The 19,880-nt window shown below is 37.8% G+C and overlaps 1 protein-coding gene across 1 annotated transcript in view; it reads left to right on the plus strand.

Annotated features, from left to right (window-relative positions):
• CHRM3 (cholinergic receptor muscarinic 3) overlaps positions 1 to 8,712 on the plus strand; it is a 122,590-nt gene extending 113,878 nt beyond the window's left edge. Inside the window, exon 2 of the mRNA XM_040058900.2 lies at positions 6,891 to 8,712. Within this exon, the coding sequence (XP_039914834.1) occupies positions 6,910 to 8,712 (1,803 nt within the window). The 5' untranslated portion in view covers positions 6,891 to 6,909. The remainder of the gene's footprint in view (positions 1 to 6,890) is intronic.
• The last annotated feature ends 11,168 nt before the right edge of the window (positions 8,713 to 19,880 follow it).

Below are 19,880 nucleotides of genomic sequence, written 5' to 3' on the forward strand. Positions count from 1 at the left end.
GTTCTCTCATTTAACAGCATCTGGGAGAATATCATTAAGCCTGTGAGCCCATTACTTTATTTCACATAGTGAACATTTTAATGTGACTTTAAATATCTCATTGGGAGGATTATCTGTGGAGTCAATGGACAGTGTTTCATAGAGAGCTGAAAATCTAGATCACAACTCTGATCTAACATTAAAAAAATGTTAATAAATTCTGGGTTTAAAAGTGCATATATTATAAAATACTCAAACGAAGTCTCTAAGATGGACAGGTTTTATTCAAGGGACAGGTTTTATTTATTTGTGTGCACTGCTCACAAATAGAGGGGATAACTGAATGGCATGCATTCTTCTTTCATTTAAGTATAATACCATATTTATATTCAGTGTAATAAACCTTTTTTTTTTTTCAAACTTTCCTGTCCCCAGATACCTGCAAAGTCAGTTTGCAGTGGTTTGCTCAAAGTGAGTAAAACTCTCAGTATATGTAATTCTTAGTAACTTCAGGCTGCATGTCTGTTTCCTCCAACATCAATTAGACAGATGGAGTGTAATTCTAATAAAGCTCACTGAAACTGCCTGGAATTTAAATAATTTCCTCTCTTTACAGAATTGTACCTCATAGATTTACCTGAGCTGATAGTCAATATTTACTGTAATCTTAATTAGGCAAGACTTGATTTGCTCTGGTTTTCAAGCATTTGAAAACTCTAGACATGTCCAAGCTCAGGCATTTGGAGATTTCACTTTGTTCTGTATGAATTTTTTAGACAACAACAACTAAGTGCACATGTCCAAGAAAGACAAGTACTTTTCCTTTGGTAAGTCTGCTGCTGCTACTTGTGAGAAACCTGCACTGCCCTGAGGCCTATCACAAGTGAGATTGGTAGCTCATTTCTGAAACTTCTAGGAATTATTTTAGAGGATTTCAAGATAGGATTATTTTGAAACTGAAAACCATGGTGTGAATGAGTGTTGGGTCACAGAGTAAATAAATAATAAACAGTACAGAAACACTTATTCAGTAAATCTGTGAAAATCACTGTCCTTTAACTGTGCAGACTAGGATGTATATTTGTTATAGACGGCATATTTGTAAAAAAAAAAAAAAAAAAAAAAAAAAAAAAGGCAGGAGAATTATACAGGTTGCATAATAAATTCAGTCTTTGATGGAAGTCTTAAGTGAAAGAGATCAGAAATGCGTTTCTGGATTATTGTGCAGATGCAACGTCTGTGATTTTTCTTCTCTGGTCCTAATGGAAACACAGTATTTATTCTTATTTTTGAGGCCATGTAAATAAGCAGATGTTTCCAGTGAAGTCACTGGCCATTAAAACACCTTGCTATTCAGAGTTACATTTCTATCATAATATAAAAACTCTCAGTGAAGAGTTCATACTACATGAAGTTAGGTGCTTGGAAGAGCAAATTCTGTAAAAGCAAATACACTTTAATCAATCGCGTCCCCAGAGGAGGTTGCAGGTACAGCTGGGCAATATGAATGTCAATCTGTCAGTCCTAGTGATGACGGTAAATGTTTGGCAAAAGCTAACTGGCAAATTAAGGCACAGAAGAGGCTCTTGCCATGGAGTGTCAGCTCTTGCCAGCTTTAGAGTGTATTTCCTGGCTGTGCCAGGTACACAGACTCAGGTACTCCGAGTCTGGCACCCTTAGGTGTCCCAGCAGCAGCACTTGAGGTAACATCCCCTTGCTCTGCCCCCCAGGAGGGATGCTTCTTCCCTCTGACTGCAAGGCTGCAAGGGAGATGGATCAGGTAGCTCGGTGCTATGCATTAGGTTCTCTATACACTCTTCAAAGTAATGAAAAGGACCCATATGATTAGAGAAATGGGTTCCTAATCTGCTCATGCTAGACCTTGCACTAGAAGCAGAAATAGAGTAAGCAAATAGTAAGCAAATTCTAATTCATTAATCACAAAAGTGATTTTAAAACAATGGCATTTAATTTAGGTGAATTTAGAAAACAAAATGTATTTATGGACACAAGATGGAAAAGTTTGGGTTGAAGTGTTATTGGGATATGTTTGACTGAGCATTATCTATATCAAGTTGATAGCTAATTAGTGAAAGATTTAGTCTTCCCTTTTAACAATATTTGGAATAATGTGACTAAATTATGTGTCTATGTTGCTGCAGATGGGTGTGTGTATGTGTGTTTACACATAAGTGTATATATATATATACTTTCATATGCAGCTCTATATACATACACTTGTTATGTTATGTGACATACATTTCCATGTAGATATACTTATTTGTGTATATATATATATATAAGTATATGATAATCAGTCATTTGTTTTTATCTATTGTGAATGTGCAAGACAGAGGTCAGAATTTTTCCTGGTGTGTTTGATTTCTGTGGTTCTGTATTCTCATTCAGCAAATAAGCAAACCTATATGTAGTCTAATACGTTTAATATAAGTGTAATTTAGTCATGATAGATCTGAGGTTCATTTTCATCACTGTTAACTGATAACTACACTGTGCTACCTGTTGCCACATAAACATTCATATGGAATCCTGTACTTTGTGCTACACTAACTTCAATTGACATGAGCTACTATAAATGTAAAACTGTGAATGCCTTCACCTTCCATTGCCAGCTTTTAAAGTTCTTTTTTGTTTGTTTTGAAAAAATACACTGTATTTTAAAAATACACCCTATTTTGAAAACAAAAACAAAACCCACAACCAAAAAACCCCTCTGTGTTTTGAAAAATTGTTATACATAAGCTTGCTAATAATCTTAGGAAGACCTTAAAATTCAGATGTATATTTTTATTTTACCAAATAATAGTTTTGGAACAATGTATATGTGCTAGTTTAGGTAACTGTATTAAGCATTCTGAAGGCTTCCTTTCTCTGTGTTAGAAAAGACTTCTATAAATCACTACATGGAGCTCTCTTCTGTTTAGGCTAATGTGTATGTAAGAGCAGTGCAGAAGAAAATTGAAAAATAAGGTAAACAATTTTCTTGTCTGCGTAAACAGATGCAACGTGAAATTGTTCAGCTGTAAAGGCTTGCTAGTTTTGAGCTCACAGATAGCCATGCCCGTAGATTGCCATCTCACTTCCCAGAAAATGCTTCTTAGAGCCCTTTAAAGACAGCAAGAAAAAGAAGGATTTTGGTAAAATGTGGAGTATTCACAAAAGCATTTAAATATGAAATAAGCAGTGAGAAATTAAATGCACTGAAAATGTGTGATGGAACTTACTGTCTATTCTGTTTTACTTTCTATTTACAGCAATGTGCAATAAATTAGATTAGTCAAAATTTCAGGTTTTTAAATCTGGATTACACCGAATTACTGCGATCATTGACCATTCTCGTAGTTGCTTTCTCCTACCCTTTTGGTCGGTCTTAATGGGATTTCAAATATCTGACTCCCTCTGGCTGGGCAGAGAGCAGAGGTGTGCTGGATGGATGTGTATGAGAGCTGATAGAGCCATTGCCTGTACTGGGTCTGCACTTTTCCTGAATAATCCTGGGAAATGTACATTGCCTCTGATGTTCTCCGACCTGTACCTTTCATAAGATCGTATTAAAATCAGAAACAAGAACAAAAAGACTCAAACCCAGAGGGAATACAATTACTATGATCAAAGGTAAGTAATTATATACTCTTAGGCTAAAAGAAGTTTCCTTTGCTAGTCCCTTCCTTAAAGTTGTAATGTAGTGTATCATGCCAATGATTTGTAAATTCTTATGGTACGTAAACCTATAATCATTTCACAGTTTGGTTTGTTTGCCTCACAGTGCTGCACTGTTTGTTTTACCCAAGTGTGTGGCTGCTTTCCCACTTGGTCACACATCATTCTGTCTGAGCTTGGCTTGCTAGGCAGGCACTGGGGCTGCACTGCAAATCCCACTGTCATCTTTTGTCAAACCCAGGACACTCTTTCCCTGTAGCACTTATACAGAAAGCAGAAACTGCACGACAGCTTTGGAAAATGATGGATAATGTAGCTTGCCTTGGCTTCCTAAAGGCAAGAAAATCCAGTTGTGCTGATCTGGTGTGTCATAGTGGTGGTGGTGGTAGTGATACATTCTTTTTTCTATGCAGATGAACATATGGTTAATACATTTATTGAATTAAATGGTTCAATTACAGGAGCTTGTAGAAGAGGCAGAATAACAAAAGACTGTACTAATCATCCCACTAGGACTTCCATTTTATCAAATACTGCAGTCAATGCGAGTTTAGGGTTCCTAATCCCTGCAGAGTTTAAAAAGCTGAATTTCAGATGCAGGATTGCACCGGACAGCAGGAGAGAGATGGTGGGTTGTTCTCAGTTTCTCCTTTTCCTCAGTTCCTGGACTGCTAAGGACTGTTCAGGTTTTCATTGAAACAATAACTTACAGATGCTACTTTGAAGTCCAGACCTGAAAGAACTGATCTGAGAAAGAAAGGTTTGGTTCCAACACTTCTTTAGTGTCTGAATGACTGCAGCTGAATTATGATGATCCTAGGACTCCTCATCATGAGTCTTTTCAATCATGGCATTTCTGAAAATATTTAACATTACGTTTCTATTGGAACTCCGTGTCAAAGTCTACAGTTACATAGAATTCGCAATTGGTTTATGGCCTTAGTGATAATGTGGCATTTACATATTAATTTTGCAAGATTATTTATAACTCTTATGTTGTATTTGTTTTGGACTTCCAAGATTAGCACTCAGATTAGTTCAAGGTTGTGTACAATGAAGATGGGAACTACTACCTAGGAATTAACTGTTTTTATTTCTTAGTAATATCGTTATTTTTTACCATCACTTTTAAGTGATACTGGCTTTTATTCTATCCATTTCAGTGGAAGTTTGGTCACCTTTATCGATACATTCTTCCTGATCTTTTCTTGTGTGTTAGAAGGTACAAGCTTGTCTTGTTTTATGAAAAAGCAGCATAATGATATCATTGCCATCTAAATGTACCTGTCAGACTTCTCAACCAATACTTGACTACATTGGCTGTTGCCCTATAGAGGTTTTAGACATTTATGGCCACAGAGCAGATGCTTTCTGGCTTTCATCCTCTGCTCTCCGTCCCTAGTGTGAGTGAAGGAAGATCTGCACCCTATAACATTAATAATTTCTGGCATATATTTAGCAAATATCATTATTTGAGATCTCTCTTATACTACTCTGGTTTTGACCTCATCCTGTCTGACAGCTCTGGAAAAAATGCCTGCTTCCTAAATAAAACATTGCAAGAAGAATGGTTTCCAGCAGTCCTGTCTTACCAGTTTTCTTTTTAGAAGCTGAGCTGCTCTGAGTTTTCAATCATTCTGTTAGGAAAAGACTTAAAACTTAACTGTGTGATTTACCAGAGCAATATTTATTCATTACTATTGTGTCCATATTCTGAGTTATACAATGGTGAATGCATTAAAGTGAACTGAATTAGATTACAATATGGCATCTTCATTGTAACCTTGTGCTCCTATTAATAAAAAGAAACAAAAATACACTAGATATCGAAATAGAGAAGAGGTTTGTGTTAGTTATTGTGCATGAGCGAAGGAAGAGAATTGCTGATCTATTTACTGCATATGTCAAGGAAACTGCACGACTTAAAATCACACGGTGTCTTAAGGCTTCATAACAAAACCAAGTACAGTTCAAGGGAAAGCAGAATTGAGAAATTAATTAGAAAAACAGAACCAAACCCTCCTCTTTTGGATAAATATTTTTGTGTAAATCTGTGTATTGTGATATTCATTATTATCTCACGCTGTTATGTATTGACTCTGGAAGAACTCACATTTAGCAAACAAACATTGACAGCATATTTTGCTCAACATTTACAGTCAGTGATGGACTTTTTCATCAGAATTTTTTCTTCTTGATGATGTAATTAATTTATTACTATGGATACAGTCAGCTGACTAGAGAAGCTAATGAAATAAGAGAAATGCAAATTCCCATTCTGAGAATGTTTTCCTCTTATCTTAGTACTTGGGGAAAAGGATTAAAGCCTAATTATGAATCCCTTTCATGCTTTTTTCCCCCCCTATTTTCCTAAAGTGTTTAATGATTGCTTTGACATACATCTGCCAAAGGTTTTTTTCCTGACTCTAGAGACCATAGTTTCAAAGAAACTGTTACGGAGTGTTGTCCCCAAAGAAATTTTGAAGTCATTAGAAGTGCAAAATCCTTAGTCCAAGTATAAAAATGTGCATTTAAAAAAATTAATAGTGGCATGTGCAAAAAGTGCTAATGAGAACTTTTACTGCTTTTATCAGATAGCTGAAAGGTAAATGAAAATGGGAAGAGTTTTGCAGCCTCACAGGTTAGAGTAGCTTGATGCGGTGAAATGATGCTGGCTTGTATGTCCATAGTTAAGGGAAAGGGAGAACAACATTTTTATTTGTCATCAGCTATAGCTGGAGGCAGTAGAGGCTGTGGCTCTGTTTGCTAGAACCAGGATAGCACTGGGGACAACTGTTGATTGGAACTTGGAGGATTTGGGGCTTCATATGATTGGAACTTAATGTTTGAAGGCTTCAGGATAGTGGATTTTTGAGTTATTGAGTTCAGGACAGATCCAGCAGGAGTGTTTTAATTCAGAGAATTAGAGTTTGGGGGCATTTTAATACTACTCTGGGTTCAAATTCTTGTGGGATTTTGGTTCCTCTGATAGAGAATGTTTTTAAGGAAACACAATGTCATCACTATGAAGAGCTCAGATAATCACAGTCTGGAAGCTGAATATTATCACACACACGTTTAACTTGAAATGTGTCACAGGCAGCTTGGATTCTTAAAGACACCTTTCAAAGTGCTAAAGTGATTTTATGTACAAGTATGAGGATGATTATTTATTTAACATCTTCACCTATTCACTTGATTTTTGTTTGTTTTTTTTTTCTCTGCTACAGACTATGTCAGAGAGCCACAATGATCATGCAAAATAACAGTTCATCCTCGCCCCTTTTTCCAAATGTGAGCTCCTTCTGGAAGAGAGATTCGCATGGACCGGGACTCCTTGATGAAGCAGCATCATTCATTGGCAGCTATGATTTTCCTCACACCACAGAGAGTTTTCCTTTCTCCACTGTGGAATCAACAAACATGACCCTAAATGCCACAAACAAAGACCCTCTGGGTGGACACACTGTCTGGCAAGTAGTTTTGATTGCTTTCCTCACTGGGATCCTTGCACTGGTGACCATCATAGGAAACATCCTAGTGATTGTTGCATTTAAGGTTAACAAACAACTGAAAACAGTCAACAACTACTTCCTGTTGAGCCTCGCTTGTGCAGATTTGATCATCGGTGTTCTTTCCATGAATCTTTATACCACATACATCATCATGGACCACTGGGCTTTGGGAAGTTTGGCCTGTGATCTTTGGCTCTCCATTGACTACGTTGCCAGTAACGCCTCTGTCATGAATCTCCTTGTGATAAGTTTTGACAGGTATTTTTCCATCACTAGGCCACTAACATACAGAGCCAAACGAACAACCAAAAGGGCTGGGGTAATGATTGGTTTAGCATGGATCGTCTCTTTTGTTCTTTGGGCCCCTGCCATCTTGTTTTGGCAGTATTTTGTTGGGGAGAGGACTGTGCCTCCTGATGAATGTTTCATCCAGTTTCTAACTGAACCTATCATCACTTTTGGCACTGCCATAGCTGCCTTTTATTTGCCGGTCACCATTATGAGTATTTTGTATTGGAGGATCTACAAGGAGACGGAGAAACGCACCAAAGAGTTAGCAGGGCTGCAGGCTTCAGGCAGTGAAGCAGAGGCAGCACGCTTTGTGCACCAGACAGGCAGCTCCCGGAGCTGCAGCAGCTACGAGCTGCAACGGCAGAACATGAAACGCTCTGCCCGAAAGAAATACAGGCGCTGCCACTTCTGGCTCACAATGAAGAGCTGGGAACCCAGCACAGATCAGGGGGACCAAGAGCACAGCAGCAGTGACAGCTGGAACAACAACGATGCTGCTGCCTCCCTTGAAAATTCAGCCTCCTCTGACGAAGAAGACATTGCTGCAGAGACCAGAGCCATCTATTCAATCGTGCTGAAGCTTCCTGGTCACAGTGCTATCCTCAATTCCACAAAACTACCCTCCTCAGAAGATTTGCATGAGTCAGGGGATGAACTGCAGAAATCCGACACGGAATCGAAGGAAAAGAAAACTAAAAAATTGCACCCTCCCAAAAGCGTTCAGGATGGCGGAAATTTCCAAAAGAGCTTTACTAAACTTCCAATTGAAGCAGAGTCAGAGGAGACAACCACCGCTTCTGATGGCATCTCATCAGTGACCAAGACATCGACAGCCCTGCCCTTGTCCTTTAAGGAAGCAACCCTGGCAAAAAAGTTTGCCTTGAAGACCAGAAGTCAGATCACAAAACGAAAACGAATGTCACTTATCAAAGAAAAGAAAGCAGCACAGACACTCAGTGCCATTTTGTTTGCCTTCATCATTACCTGGACCCCATATAACATCATGGTTCTGGTGAACACCTTTTGCAGCTGTATCCCCAAAACTTTCTGGCACCTGGGGTATTGGCTTTGCTACATCAATAGCACAGTGAACCCCATGTGCTACGCACTGTGTAACAAAACATTCAGAAACACTTTCAAGATGCTGCTGCTGTGCCAGTGTGACAAACGAAAACGACGCAAACAGCAGTATCAGCAAAGACAGTCCGTCATTTTTCATAAGCGGATCCCTAGGGAGGCTTCATAAAATAGTATTTTTTAAACAAATAAAAAAATAATGAAGCAGGGATGGGATGGGATGGGATAGGATAGGATAGGTCAGGACAGAACAGGATGGCACAGGACAGGGCAGGATGGGCAGGATAGTAAGGGATCGGACAGGATGGGTTGGGCTGGGAAGATGGTTCCAGAGTGCTGATTCTATGATTTAAATATCAAGAAAGCAGCACCAGGCTTATTTATCCTTTCAATAAATCCAGTTTAATATAAAAGTCAATCTGCATTCAGCAAAAACTAAGAAAATTCAGCATTTTTACTAAGGAGTGAAAGATTTAATAAAGTTTTCCTATGAATTTGCGAGAAGCTGTATAGCAATTATAAATCCAATACTGATCTGCCCAGCTCTTTGATTATAATCAACTCTGGGATCTCAGGTAAGCACATCTAGCTAGCCCAACTCTTCTTTTTCCAAGGAATCCAACAACTTTCAATTCAAGTTACATACTGATGTAGCAAGCTAGCGAAACAGGATTGTGAAATTGTTTGAGACACTGTATAGGCTGAAAAATTGCCTCTTGTTATGCCGGTAGAGCTTCACGTCTACTTCTCTTCTGGTATATTGTTAATTGTGCCCCTAATTCCTGATTTCTGAGTATTTCTGTGTGCAGCTGATGTTTGTTATATGTGTGTGTGTGTGTGTGTGAGTGTGTATGTATGCATAGCATGCATTCACACCTATGAAATACACACATACCAGGAAAGAGGTGACCTATTTTCCTAGGTTTTACAGGGCCCCCCATCAGGATGAATGTGATTGAAATTTTTAAAAAGTCAGAAAATCATGTTATAAGTATATAGCTCAATATTTGGCACCTCAAATTCAAGTTTATCTCTGCAACCAAAACATGTCCACATTTTAAACTGAGAAAACCAAAACATAGCTTGTGAGTTTACAGAGTTTTATAATGGGGTACTTGCCTAGTAAAAACTTAATCTTGAGCACAGAATCTCTTCTCGAAGTGATCAGGCCTCTTTAAAAGATACAGAGGGGAGAGGAATTGCAGGCTACATTCAGGGAAGAGCATGAAGCTATCTTTGCAGGGCATAGGATGATGAGAACCCCGATCTGGGCTGCATGGTACTGATGCTCAAAGGAAGCTGCTCAGGAGCCAGGCAGGCACAACCATCATCAGCAGCCCCATGTCCTGCTTTGGAGGCTGTGCTGCTGCGAGGCACACATGGCTCCTGCAACACCTTGTCCTGAGCTGCACCGTGGAGATGCACCACCCTTCTCAGGGCCAGCTCAGACCCTGTGTGCAGTATCTGTATGGCTTCCGATGAAAGTTCAAGTTGTAATTTTCCAACAAAAGTTGGTGGAGCTCCGCTGCTGGCACTGTCTGCCCAGATGATCTTCAGATGCAAATGATTTGTTTCAAAGAAATGCTTTATTTTTGCACGTGAAGGATGCTCACTAAAAGTGTTTGTTTTCCACAACCTGTTTTAAAAATCATCAGGAGAAGTGCACCTAAATCCGTTTGACGCCAGGTTATTCGGTGGTGTGAAAAATGTGATATTGCCAATTTGTAACCTGGCAATTTTTGATAAAGACAATTTTAAAAGGGCTTTAATATTTATAGTTTAGACATGACCAGTATTTCCTGGTATTTGTGATGTGGTCTGCACCAAACATGATTTATAAAAGTCAAAGGTCCCCTGGGGAAAGGATTGTACTTTAAACTGTTGCTCTAAATCTGATTTAGTTACATGTTGAAAGATTATTTTGTATTCTCCTTTGAACTGACCAAAACTTTTTTTTTTTTTTTTAATTGCTTAGACTCTTATTTTGCTGAAAATAAAACAAGTATCTTATTTTACAAAGGGGCATCAGTGTTGTGAACACAGAACTGATGTTAAAGCTGCTTTTATATTCAGTGTGAGATGGTGTTTACAGATGATTTTGACAACAGTGGAAATATATTAAATGGTGTCTGTGTATCTGAACTATTTAATTTTGTGTTATGTTCATATGAAGAAATATTTATACATATTTCACCAAATGTTTTATTTAATGTTGATAAATATTGCTCTTCAGTCTTCAGCTGTAGTGTCCTTTTAAAGTGATTCATAAAGGTCTGCTTGAGAAATGAATAGACTCTACCTAGTTTTCACGTCATTAAAATAAATTCTCCTTTGTATGAGTTGTTTAAAATGTCTACCCTAGAGTAATCTCATGAATTATATTTAAACTTTACTGCAAGTACAATTTTAGTACAAAAAAGAAAAAAGTTAAAGCTTCATCTGTCACATGTGCATTTTGAACTAAAGAGACCAGAATTGTTTTGCTAGTTTGCTAGCCGCATACAAAGGCACTCATGTTGCAAAGAAAATTAATTACCTTTATTTATAGAAAGAAGCATATATTTGAAATATATTCATTACTCAAGCTGACCTAAAAATGTTTTAACATTTAAATATATATCTATATCTATATATATTGCCATATTATTATATTCTGATATCTAGAGTAGTGCTGTGCCCCTAATACACAAAATGTGAGAGCATGTAAGGAAGCCAGAGTTCATGGGGGGATTTATGGTATATTATTATTGATTTTAAAATGGGAAACTATTATTTTTATTGAAGTTAAGCTTCCTTGAAAGCGTCTGTCACCACTGTTTACAAAATAGGAAGAGTTTAATCCTTGGATTGTTTTAACAGAGAAATAAACAACCTGTCTTTTGATGTGTGAACAGGCTTTAAAATGTTATTTACAGGCATCATAAAATGTGTATGTATACACAAATTGTAACATACATCAATTTAGTTATTATTTATTTAATGAAATATGCACTATAAAATATTAAGAATTCGGCTGTGCTACAAGTACAGTGGGCAGCAATTTAATTTGTATTTTATATGTTTCTGTGTTTGCTTTAAATCCATGCACACACAAAAATTTTAGCTGTATGCACTAGTGGACATATTATTTATGAACACAGGCGCACAATAGGTTGCAAAAGAAGAACAATGCAAGACCAATGACACAGAATTACTTTCAAGAAGTACAAATGGTGTAATATTTCATCTTTTTTGAGGAAAAATAGGTCAGAAACACAGTAGAAAACATCATTCTGATGGCAGACAAGCAGCCCAGTCCCATTAACTCTCCTCACAGTTCTGAAAGCTGGCTTCTCAGAGACCAGTCTCCGTTAATTGCAATAATACAAGATTAGACTCCATGTGAAGAGGACCAAAAAGTCAGAAGAGATAGCCAGACAGGAGCCATTGGGTAGTCTGGAGAAAGCTTTATAGGATATACCCCAATCACTATCAGCCTCTGAACAGGCAACAAAATACATTATAATGTAGGCAATGAGAGATGTCTGATTTGAAGATCCGAGGGTAGGGGCCATGCTGCATGAAGCACTTTTTCCTACTCCTGCATAACAACAAAAGTAAACCTGCAAATCAGCCTGGCACTGTTCTAAAGCTAAACAAATATAAGAAAGGCCTGAGTAGCTCCTAGGATCTAAACCTGTGGATCTGTGTAACCTAAACCATAAATGGCCTAAAGAGTTCTGGCATTAGGAATATGCACACAGATATCCTGAGAGTTGGTGACCTTTCTCAATTATATACAGCTTCATTTTCTTACTTTGCTGTCTTGATTTTTATATTTCTTTACTTATTCTGCGAGACTATTCTAAAAAGCCTTGGTTCATTATCAACCTTATATATCTAAAAATAGAAGTAGAGATCCAAAGTACATTTGGTTTTCCTCTACAGAATGCAAACTTCAAAGCAAAAGGAAGTTTTAAACTTTTTTTTGCTCATCAGAAGCATCAATAATTTTAAAAATAGTAATAATCATGCCACTCTATATACAGTAGGGATGGTCAAGCAGTGTCATACTATTTATAAACTGCTTTTCACTCATTTCTTACCCATCTTACTATTTATGCATCACTATTCATATTTATATTTGAGATTCTAACTCTTCATTTTCTTCCAGATGGCTCCTAGATTCTTATGCTAAAATATGCTCTACAAGCCTGCCTTGTTATCAGGTGTTTTTTGTTGTTTTTTTTTTTCTTTCACAATCTCCCTATGCAAAGTTATCTGATCTTACCTTATCAAAAGACACTTTTCTAATTTCAGAAGTTGTATAGTGTTGAGATCTGATACTTTCTTTTCTAAAGATGTATAAAATATATCAAAAACAACCGGAGAAGGCTTCACAATTGCCAGGTCCTTATTGGCAGGAATAGTCTGTGCCACAAATGGTCTGTTCACCGAGCCGACCAGGGGATGACCTGTCCCTAGGGATGTTCTCCCAAACCCCCACTGTCTTGAACTCACAGAGTTAATGAATCATCATGTATTTCAATTCTCTGGGAAATCAAAAAAAAAAAAAAAAAAAAAAAAGGCATTGTGGTAGTTCTGAATATTCTTTGACCCATGCAAATCTACTGTTTTTATTTACAATCTCATTCCACCCTCTATGATTTTCTATTTTCTGTTTTATATAATTTTTTTATCTTTTATGTATTTGCCCATTCAAATACCACTGTACTGGCTTCTTGGAGCAGGTCAAAGTGATGCATATTTGTAGGCTGCTTTTGTTAGCCTGAAGGGTATGCTGAGATTTCTGGTGGAGCTGAGGTGTTGGTAATGTTGGCTGCCTTTTCTGACTCATGCATTGCACTCCCATGATGCCCAAGCACTTCTGTTTGAAAGCTTAGATAAAGCATGCATGACATTCAGGTTTTCATGGAATTAAAAATTTCATTTAATTAGGATGTTCTTCCTTGTAGCAGGCATAAATCATTTATAGTATGTGAACTTTTCTACTTCTACATTTTTGAACTGCCAGAAAGATATCGGGCAAAATGCTAATTTGTGATGTCTGATACTTGGGCATTTTTGTACTTCAGCTTTTAAAGTAAGGCAGAGATAATGCAGCTGTGATATTTGTTGAAAACAAGTTGAGTACAAATGGGAATTCTACACTGTTTATTTCATTTCATACGCCATGGCACTGCAACTGGCTGAGATTAAGCATCACAGCATTTGATGTCACTGACATTTCTGCACAAATTTACCTATGCTGTGCTGATATTCGGGACTTTGCTCTTCACCATTGACACTGCACATTCAAAAATCTGACATAGATTGTTTGTTGTTTTTTGTTTTTGTTTTCTCAAGAAATATCATTGTAATTACTTCTATATATATGCCTAGATATGTTTGAGGATGCTTTGCTTAATTTTAGTTATCAAGATGGCTCAAGAGAGCCAATGCCTGTCAGGGGTTGTTTAATGGAAGGAGTGCAGGTAACATGGGAAAACATTAAGATAAGTGCTACTTATTCCATGGCCTATTCCAACAAGTATTGTATGGTGTGTGTATTGTACCTATACATTTCCATGCATAATGTGTATCTCAGAAGGATAACGTATGTGTGACTACTGTGCATGTACATACAGAGAGATGTACCAGATGTACTAGATGTACTAGAGCAATGTTTACAGGTGTATGTACAAACTTACGCTGAAATTGTCAGCCCTGGTAAACGTTGCCTTTGATGCCTCATCAGTTGTAACTGGACAGTCAAACTGTGTATTAGTCTCCTCTGCTTTTCTGCAAGGAAAGCTTCCACATATTTCCTTAGTGCATATTTTTTGCAATTGCATTGTCCTTATTTCTGGATATGGCATTTTTAGTGTATTGAACTGGCCTTTTAGACATTGCCCAAAAATTAGAAATGCATGAACATATTTCATTTACTGAGCTATTGTGTCAAGGCTGCACTAGGTTTAACTACATTACATTACCCAAACTCGCACTACTATTTTTCAAAGGAACAAAGGCCTCTTAGACTAGATTCTATCTAGGTTCATGTAAGAGAAACTCCTATGCCAGTGTGAACATCACTGCCAGTTTCTCAAAGTTGAAAGAGAAATTCAGTCACTATGTAAACAGTTTGAGGCAAATGTCACAAACATATAAAGGCAAGTCACCACTGCAAATTCTTTGAGGTAAGAACAGCACTCCTTCCATTAGAAATGAGAAGAGAAAAAAATTACCATCCTCCCTCATCCCATATTATTGCTCTGCCCTTTCTGTTGCATGATATAATGCTTTTCATTTCCCAGGCCCATGGGTGGAATTTTGCAGTCTTTAAAAACCTTGTTCGCCTGGTAAGACAAAGAAATACCCACTATATCTAGATCACTCACCCCCTTCTGGGTTTTCAAACAATAAATCCTGGACTGTGTGATGCTGGCTTAAGGGAATGTCTTATGAAAATGGTGATAAAAACATTCAATCTAACAGTGGTGAGGAGAGGTAACTTTTTTCCAAGCTAGAGAAGCTATAAAACGTATGTAACTTGGCAGAAAGTGTGGAAAAAACCCCAAGACATTTAAAGGCTTTATAGATGTGCACATCCTCCTTGCATAAGGGTGAATAAACTCGTGTAAACAGTGCCCAAAAAAGTTCAGTGCATGAATGACTCTGTGAGCCAAAAGCACGCGTCACCACCAGCCACACTGTTGGCAGAGCACCCTGACACCCCACTCAGGCCTCTGTGGAGAGATCCTTGTTATAGCACTCTAGGACTAAATAAAAAGGCCTCAATATGTCAGCAAGGCTTGTTTTTCTGGGTGCATGTGCATTTTCCAGGAATTTGATGGGATATTCTTTCTCGCTTCCAGAGCAGGGTTATTTAGTGTACTTTCTGGAATGAAAGTACTCTTGAAATGATCTGGTAATCATCACTCAACCATGTCTAACAAACAGAAGAGCACAAGATATTACTGTGCCAAGAGAACTAAAATTTATTTTTCAATTCATCCATACAGGCATAGTTAATTTACTAAAAATACTCAAAAGATCTGAATTTTTTTACACTATCATGGAAATAAAGTCTCTGGACAAGAATCTGATTCCTTATGTCGTTTCAAAACATCCAGTCTCCTTGAGCCTATTTTTCTTCTATATTGAAATCTTTGGGTAACAAAGCAACTGTAACCACTCCTGAAATAACTGCCTACTCTAGAAATGCCAAAGGGATGAGGAAATGGCCAAATGGCCTTAATTTGTGCTTAATGTGTCCACATTAAGTATTGTTATTACCATTGTGGCACAGACTAATTAACTCCATGGGGCAGAAGAAATAAGCCAATTTACTTTGAATCCTGCACAGTGCTGCACTCTGCTTATGCAGATACATCACAAGAAACAGGCCTGTGCTGTATTTCCTGATGCTCAGTACTTTTCTCCACTCATTACTTTTATCCTTCACATAGATCACTCCCCTCCTGTTGAACACACCTATCACGTATATTTATTGGATATACCTATTGAATACCCTTTGCCATCAGTATAGGAATATGTCATTTCTTTGCATCTGCAAAGCTATATGAAATCAGATATAGCTGGATTTAAGCAGCTTTTAGCCTTCATTGGCCTGATTTTTTTTTTTTTTAATTCAGAAATACATTCCATTTGCTTGCCTCATATTGCCATTAATGATATTTATTTTACAAGTGCTATTAGGACCAAAACTTTTCACTTTTCAGGTTGTAGGAGTACATCTGAGAAAATGTTTCATCCCTTTATTCAAAATGAGTGCGATTTCTTGGCCATAGGGTAATCTGAACAAAATCCTCTGTGTAAAGGACAGAGCAGCATTTATCTCCTGCTCGGCCCCTGCACTTCACTGGATATGATGGAAGGACCTTTCAGGTCCTTTCACTTGTTTTCAAAACAGTACAGCTACATTACACCGTTGCATATTTCTCCTGCCATGAGACAGGAAGGATCAGCATGAAAAATGCAAGAGACTTAAACTAATGTGCACAGGTGCCGCTTTTGGTTTTGTTTTGTTTTGGATTTTAGTCTCTGCAATTCATCTTGACTGACACAGAATCCATCAGTAGAGGTGAATTATAAAGACTAAGGATGGACAGCTGCTCTCAAAAGCAAGCTGCATAGGGATGGGTCATTGAAGTCCGTGTACTAAGTGCACACAAGAGCTCTTCGTTAAAGCTGTAAAAAGCCTGAATTAAAATTCATTGCTTTCCAAAAGAAGCAAGAAAATGATAAATATAATGTAAGGTTTTGTAGTTGTAAGCTGTAGATGTTAGATCTCAGTGAAGGAGATGTCTTTTTTAATGTGAATTATCCCTGGGTTTCTAGAGGTGTCCCATCACTCAGTTGCCTCTTAACCCAATCCCTCCTGCCTCAAAGCTGACCAGCAGTCATGGGACTTCTGCCTCAGAGGAAGTTTGAACTGAACTCCTGCCCCTGCCACCCCACAGCAGGAAGGGTGTGGGCCACACCAGTCAAGTTGTTACAAGAAAGAGCCATAAGCTTCCTGCTTCTATTTGGAGATAGCGGGTATTTTTGTGATAGAACTAGAGATAACATTGCAGGAATCTGATGAACATATTTTATGTGTTTCCTGATATGTTCCTATTACTTGAAAGCTTTCTGTTCTGGTGGTTATACAGCAAAACAAGTCCCAGACACAATATTTGAATACATGCTTTTAAGGCTTGAAAATTTTAAATAAATTGATGGGTTTTGTCGATTTATTTACTTTGTCAAAGCCTGTTGCTTTCTGATTTTGAAATATATGGAGAAATTGTATGCAGTAATTAGGCATCTCAGAAATAGGTTTCATGAAAAGGAATTTAGAATTATAAAACTGGTTTTCTTCAGTGGAGCTGAATGTACAGTAAACTCATAAAATAACAGGAAAAGGAGTCCCTTAGCTTCTGCTGTGTAAAAAGACACTGCTTGAGCATTCCGTCAAAATCTGATGTCTATTGATCTAGTCATAGCTACCCATTCAGGTACTAGACAGAATATTATTATTTTTTAAATTATTGGCCAAGTTGATCTTTTTTTGCTAACAGCTACCTTAATGTGCAGCACTTTTTCTGCCAAGCAATTAAATTCTATGTCTTGGTAAGCTCTCAGAAAGAATAATTGGCCCTAGCTCATATTGACAGCAGTTTGCAAAACACTAGCACTGTAATTGGAAGAGTAGAGGCAGATAATGACGAAGAGCAATCGTTTTCCTTGATTTCAGTGTTTTAGAGGAACATTCCCTTTTGCAGCTAATAAAAATGAGAGTAAGAGAAGTTGTTCTGCCACCATTGCAGTCCTGAGGGCAGAAGGTGGATAGATGTGTGTTGGTTGAAAAATCAATACATCTGTCCAGGTCAAGTGTCCCACGAGAGCTCACATTTCCCTTTTCACCACATGGGTATCAGCCCAAGCTGTGCTGTCAAAACTTGGCTCCCATTGAACTATCACGGTGGAACATTGTGCTCTTAAGAGATTTTCTCCTGCCAAGATGCTTACTTTTTTTTTTTTTAAAAAAAAAAAGAACTCTCCACAGAAAACTAATCAGGTGGCACCTTCCCGTGTGGAAATTTCCTTGCAAATACATTACTGTAATCTACAAATGATTTTTACCCTGTATGCCCCTGATAACAATTGCATTAATATAAGCAGATAAACTCATTTCTTTAGCTGCTGCTCATAGAGTGGCTTGCTAGTTAAGATAAAAAGCAAATTATGGGATATAAAAGACATATCTGATTGTACAGTAATACACTGTGTGCCAAGCAGTTGGTGAGGTAAGGTTTACATAACTGCTAGATGTTGCTTGAACTTTTGAGATATATTTCCATGTTATTTTTTTCTTGCGGGAGCCAAAACAGGGGCAGAACACAGAACAAGCAATTAAGAGAAATGTAATTGTTTCGATTGAAGTAATTTGAGATTATAACTTGCAAGAGGAGTAAACAATCTACACAGTGTTCTGAAATCTTCATCATGTAGATGCTTTCCTTTGGGGAAACTGTCCTTCCATTCAGTCTGGGAGGACTTCCCTTAGGTGCGGATTTATAGAAGGAAGTTTCAACTCCAGTCATATGCTGTAATATCCTTTGCTTTTAATTCACTTAATGACCCAGTGTGTTGCTCAGTGAAATTGCTCTGTGCTTTCTTAGTGACGGTGAAAAACAACCTTTTCTGGGGGCTGATCCAAGCCAAGCTCCAGCTGATGGACAGGCTCCCTCTGTGCTTCTGAAATGAACATTTTTCCCCAGAAAAGCAGGAGGCAGCCAGGCTCCTGCACCATAATGTGGGGCTGTGTTGTGTGGCCTCTCATCAACATTACAGACCTCCACTTGTGTGCCCCCCACCTTGCACTCCCTGGGCATGAGCCTGCAAAGAAGTTCTCTTGGAAAACACAGAGCAAACAGAGCAAACCACCCCCAGCGAATTTCATGCCTACATATATCTATATACACACATATATCTATATATACACACACACACACATATGTACATACACACACACATATATGTGTGTGTGTATGTATATATATGTATATTCTCCTTCCAGTTCCCTTCCTCCTTTCTGCTGCCCAATGACAGCATATTCACACAGCAAAAACAGTGGCTTCTAAAATAATTTCCGGCTGAATTGTAGACTGCAGTGGCCTTTATTACCAACAACATTAGAGAAAAATGGAAATGAGGAATTGCACAGCTCTGGCCTGTTTATGACTCCTTCCTTTCTCATTCAAATTATGTACACAGGACATTTATTTGTTTGGAGGAAAGATTGTGAATTACTGGTGCAGCATTCTGATAGATATTTTAACATATTCAGAGAAGAGAAAATTCAGTCTCACAAATAGACATCTTGGATTTCTTTTTTATTTCTTACCAAATTTATCGCTGGCTGTTTAAGACCGACCTCTGCACAAGTGTTTTTCTGTATTTTTGACAATTGAGCAATTTCCTCACATGTGCCAGTTTGCCCAAATTTCTTTATGTGTTTTCTCACTAATGGTTCCCCAATTAACAAGCCTTTGCCTTCTTGCTGGTACACTGATTCCGTTTGCACCAGCTTTAGTTTAAGTTATCAGGAGTGATCCAGCTGCAGTACAAATTTCCTCCACCTTACCTTATTTTACAGCCTGAATTAGACCCCTGGCGTTCTCAATTACCATGTACTCAACAGCCAAGGTGTTTTGGGCAATGCTTTTAATCTTCATAATATTTAATAAAGTAATCATGTGCATATAATTGAGGTGTTGAAAATGCCAATCCATAATCCATCCCATTGCTTAAAAATACCATATAAAATATGTTTTCCTATTAGTTGTG

This window comes from Hirundo rustica, chromosome 3, assembly GCF_015227805.2.
Source record: "Hirundo rustica isolate bHirRus1 chromosome 3, bHirRus1.pri.v3, whole genome shotgun sequence".
Classification (NCBI taxonomy): domain Eukaryota; kingdom Metazoa; phylum Chordata; class Aves; order Passeriformes; family Hirundinidae; genus Hirundo; species Hirundo rustica.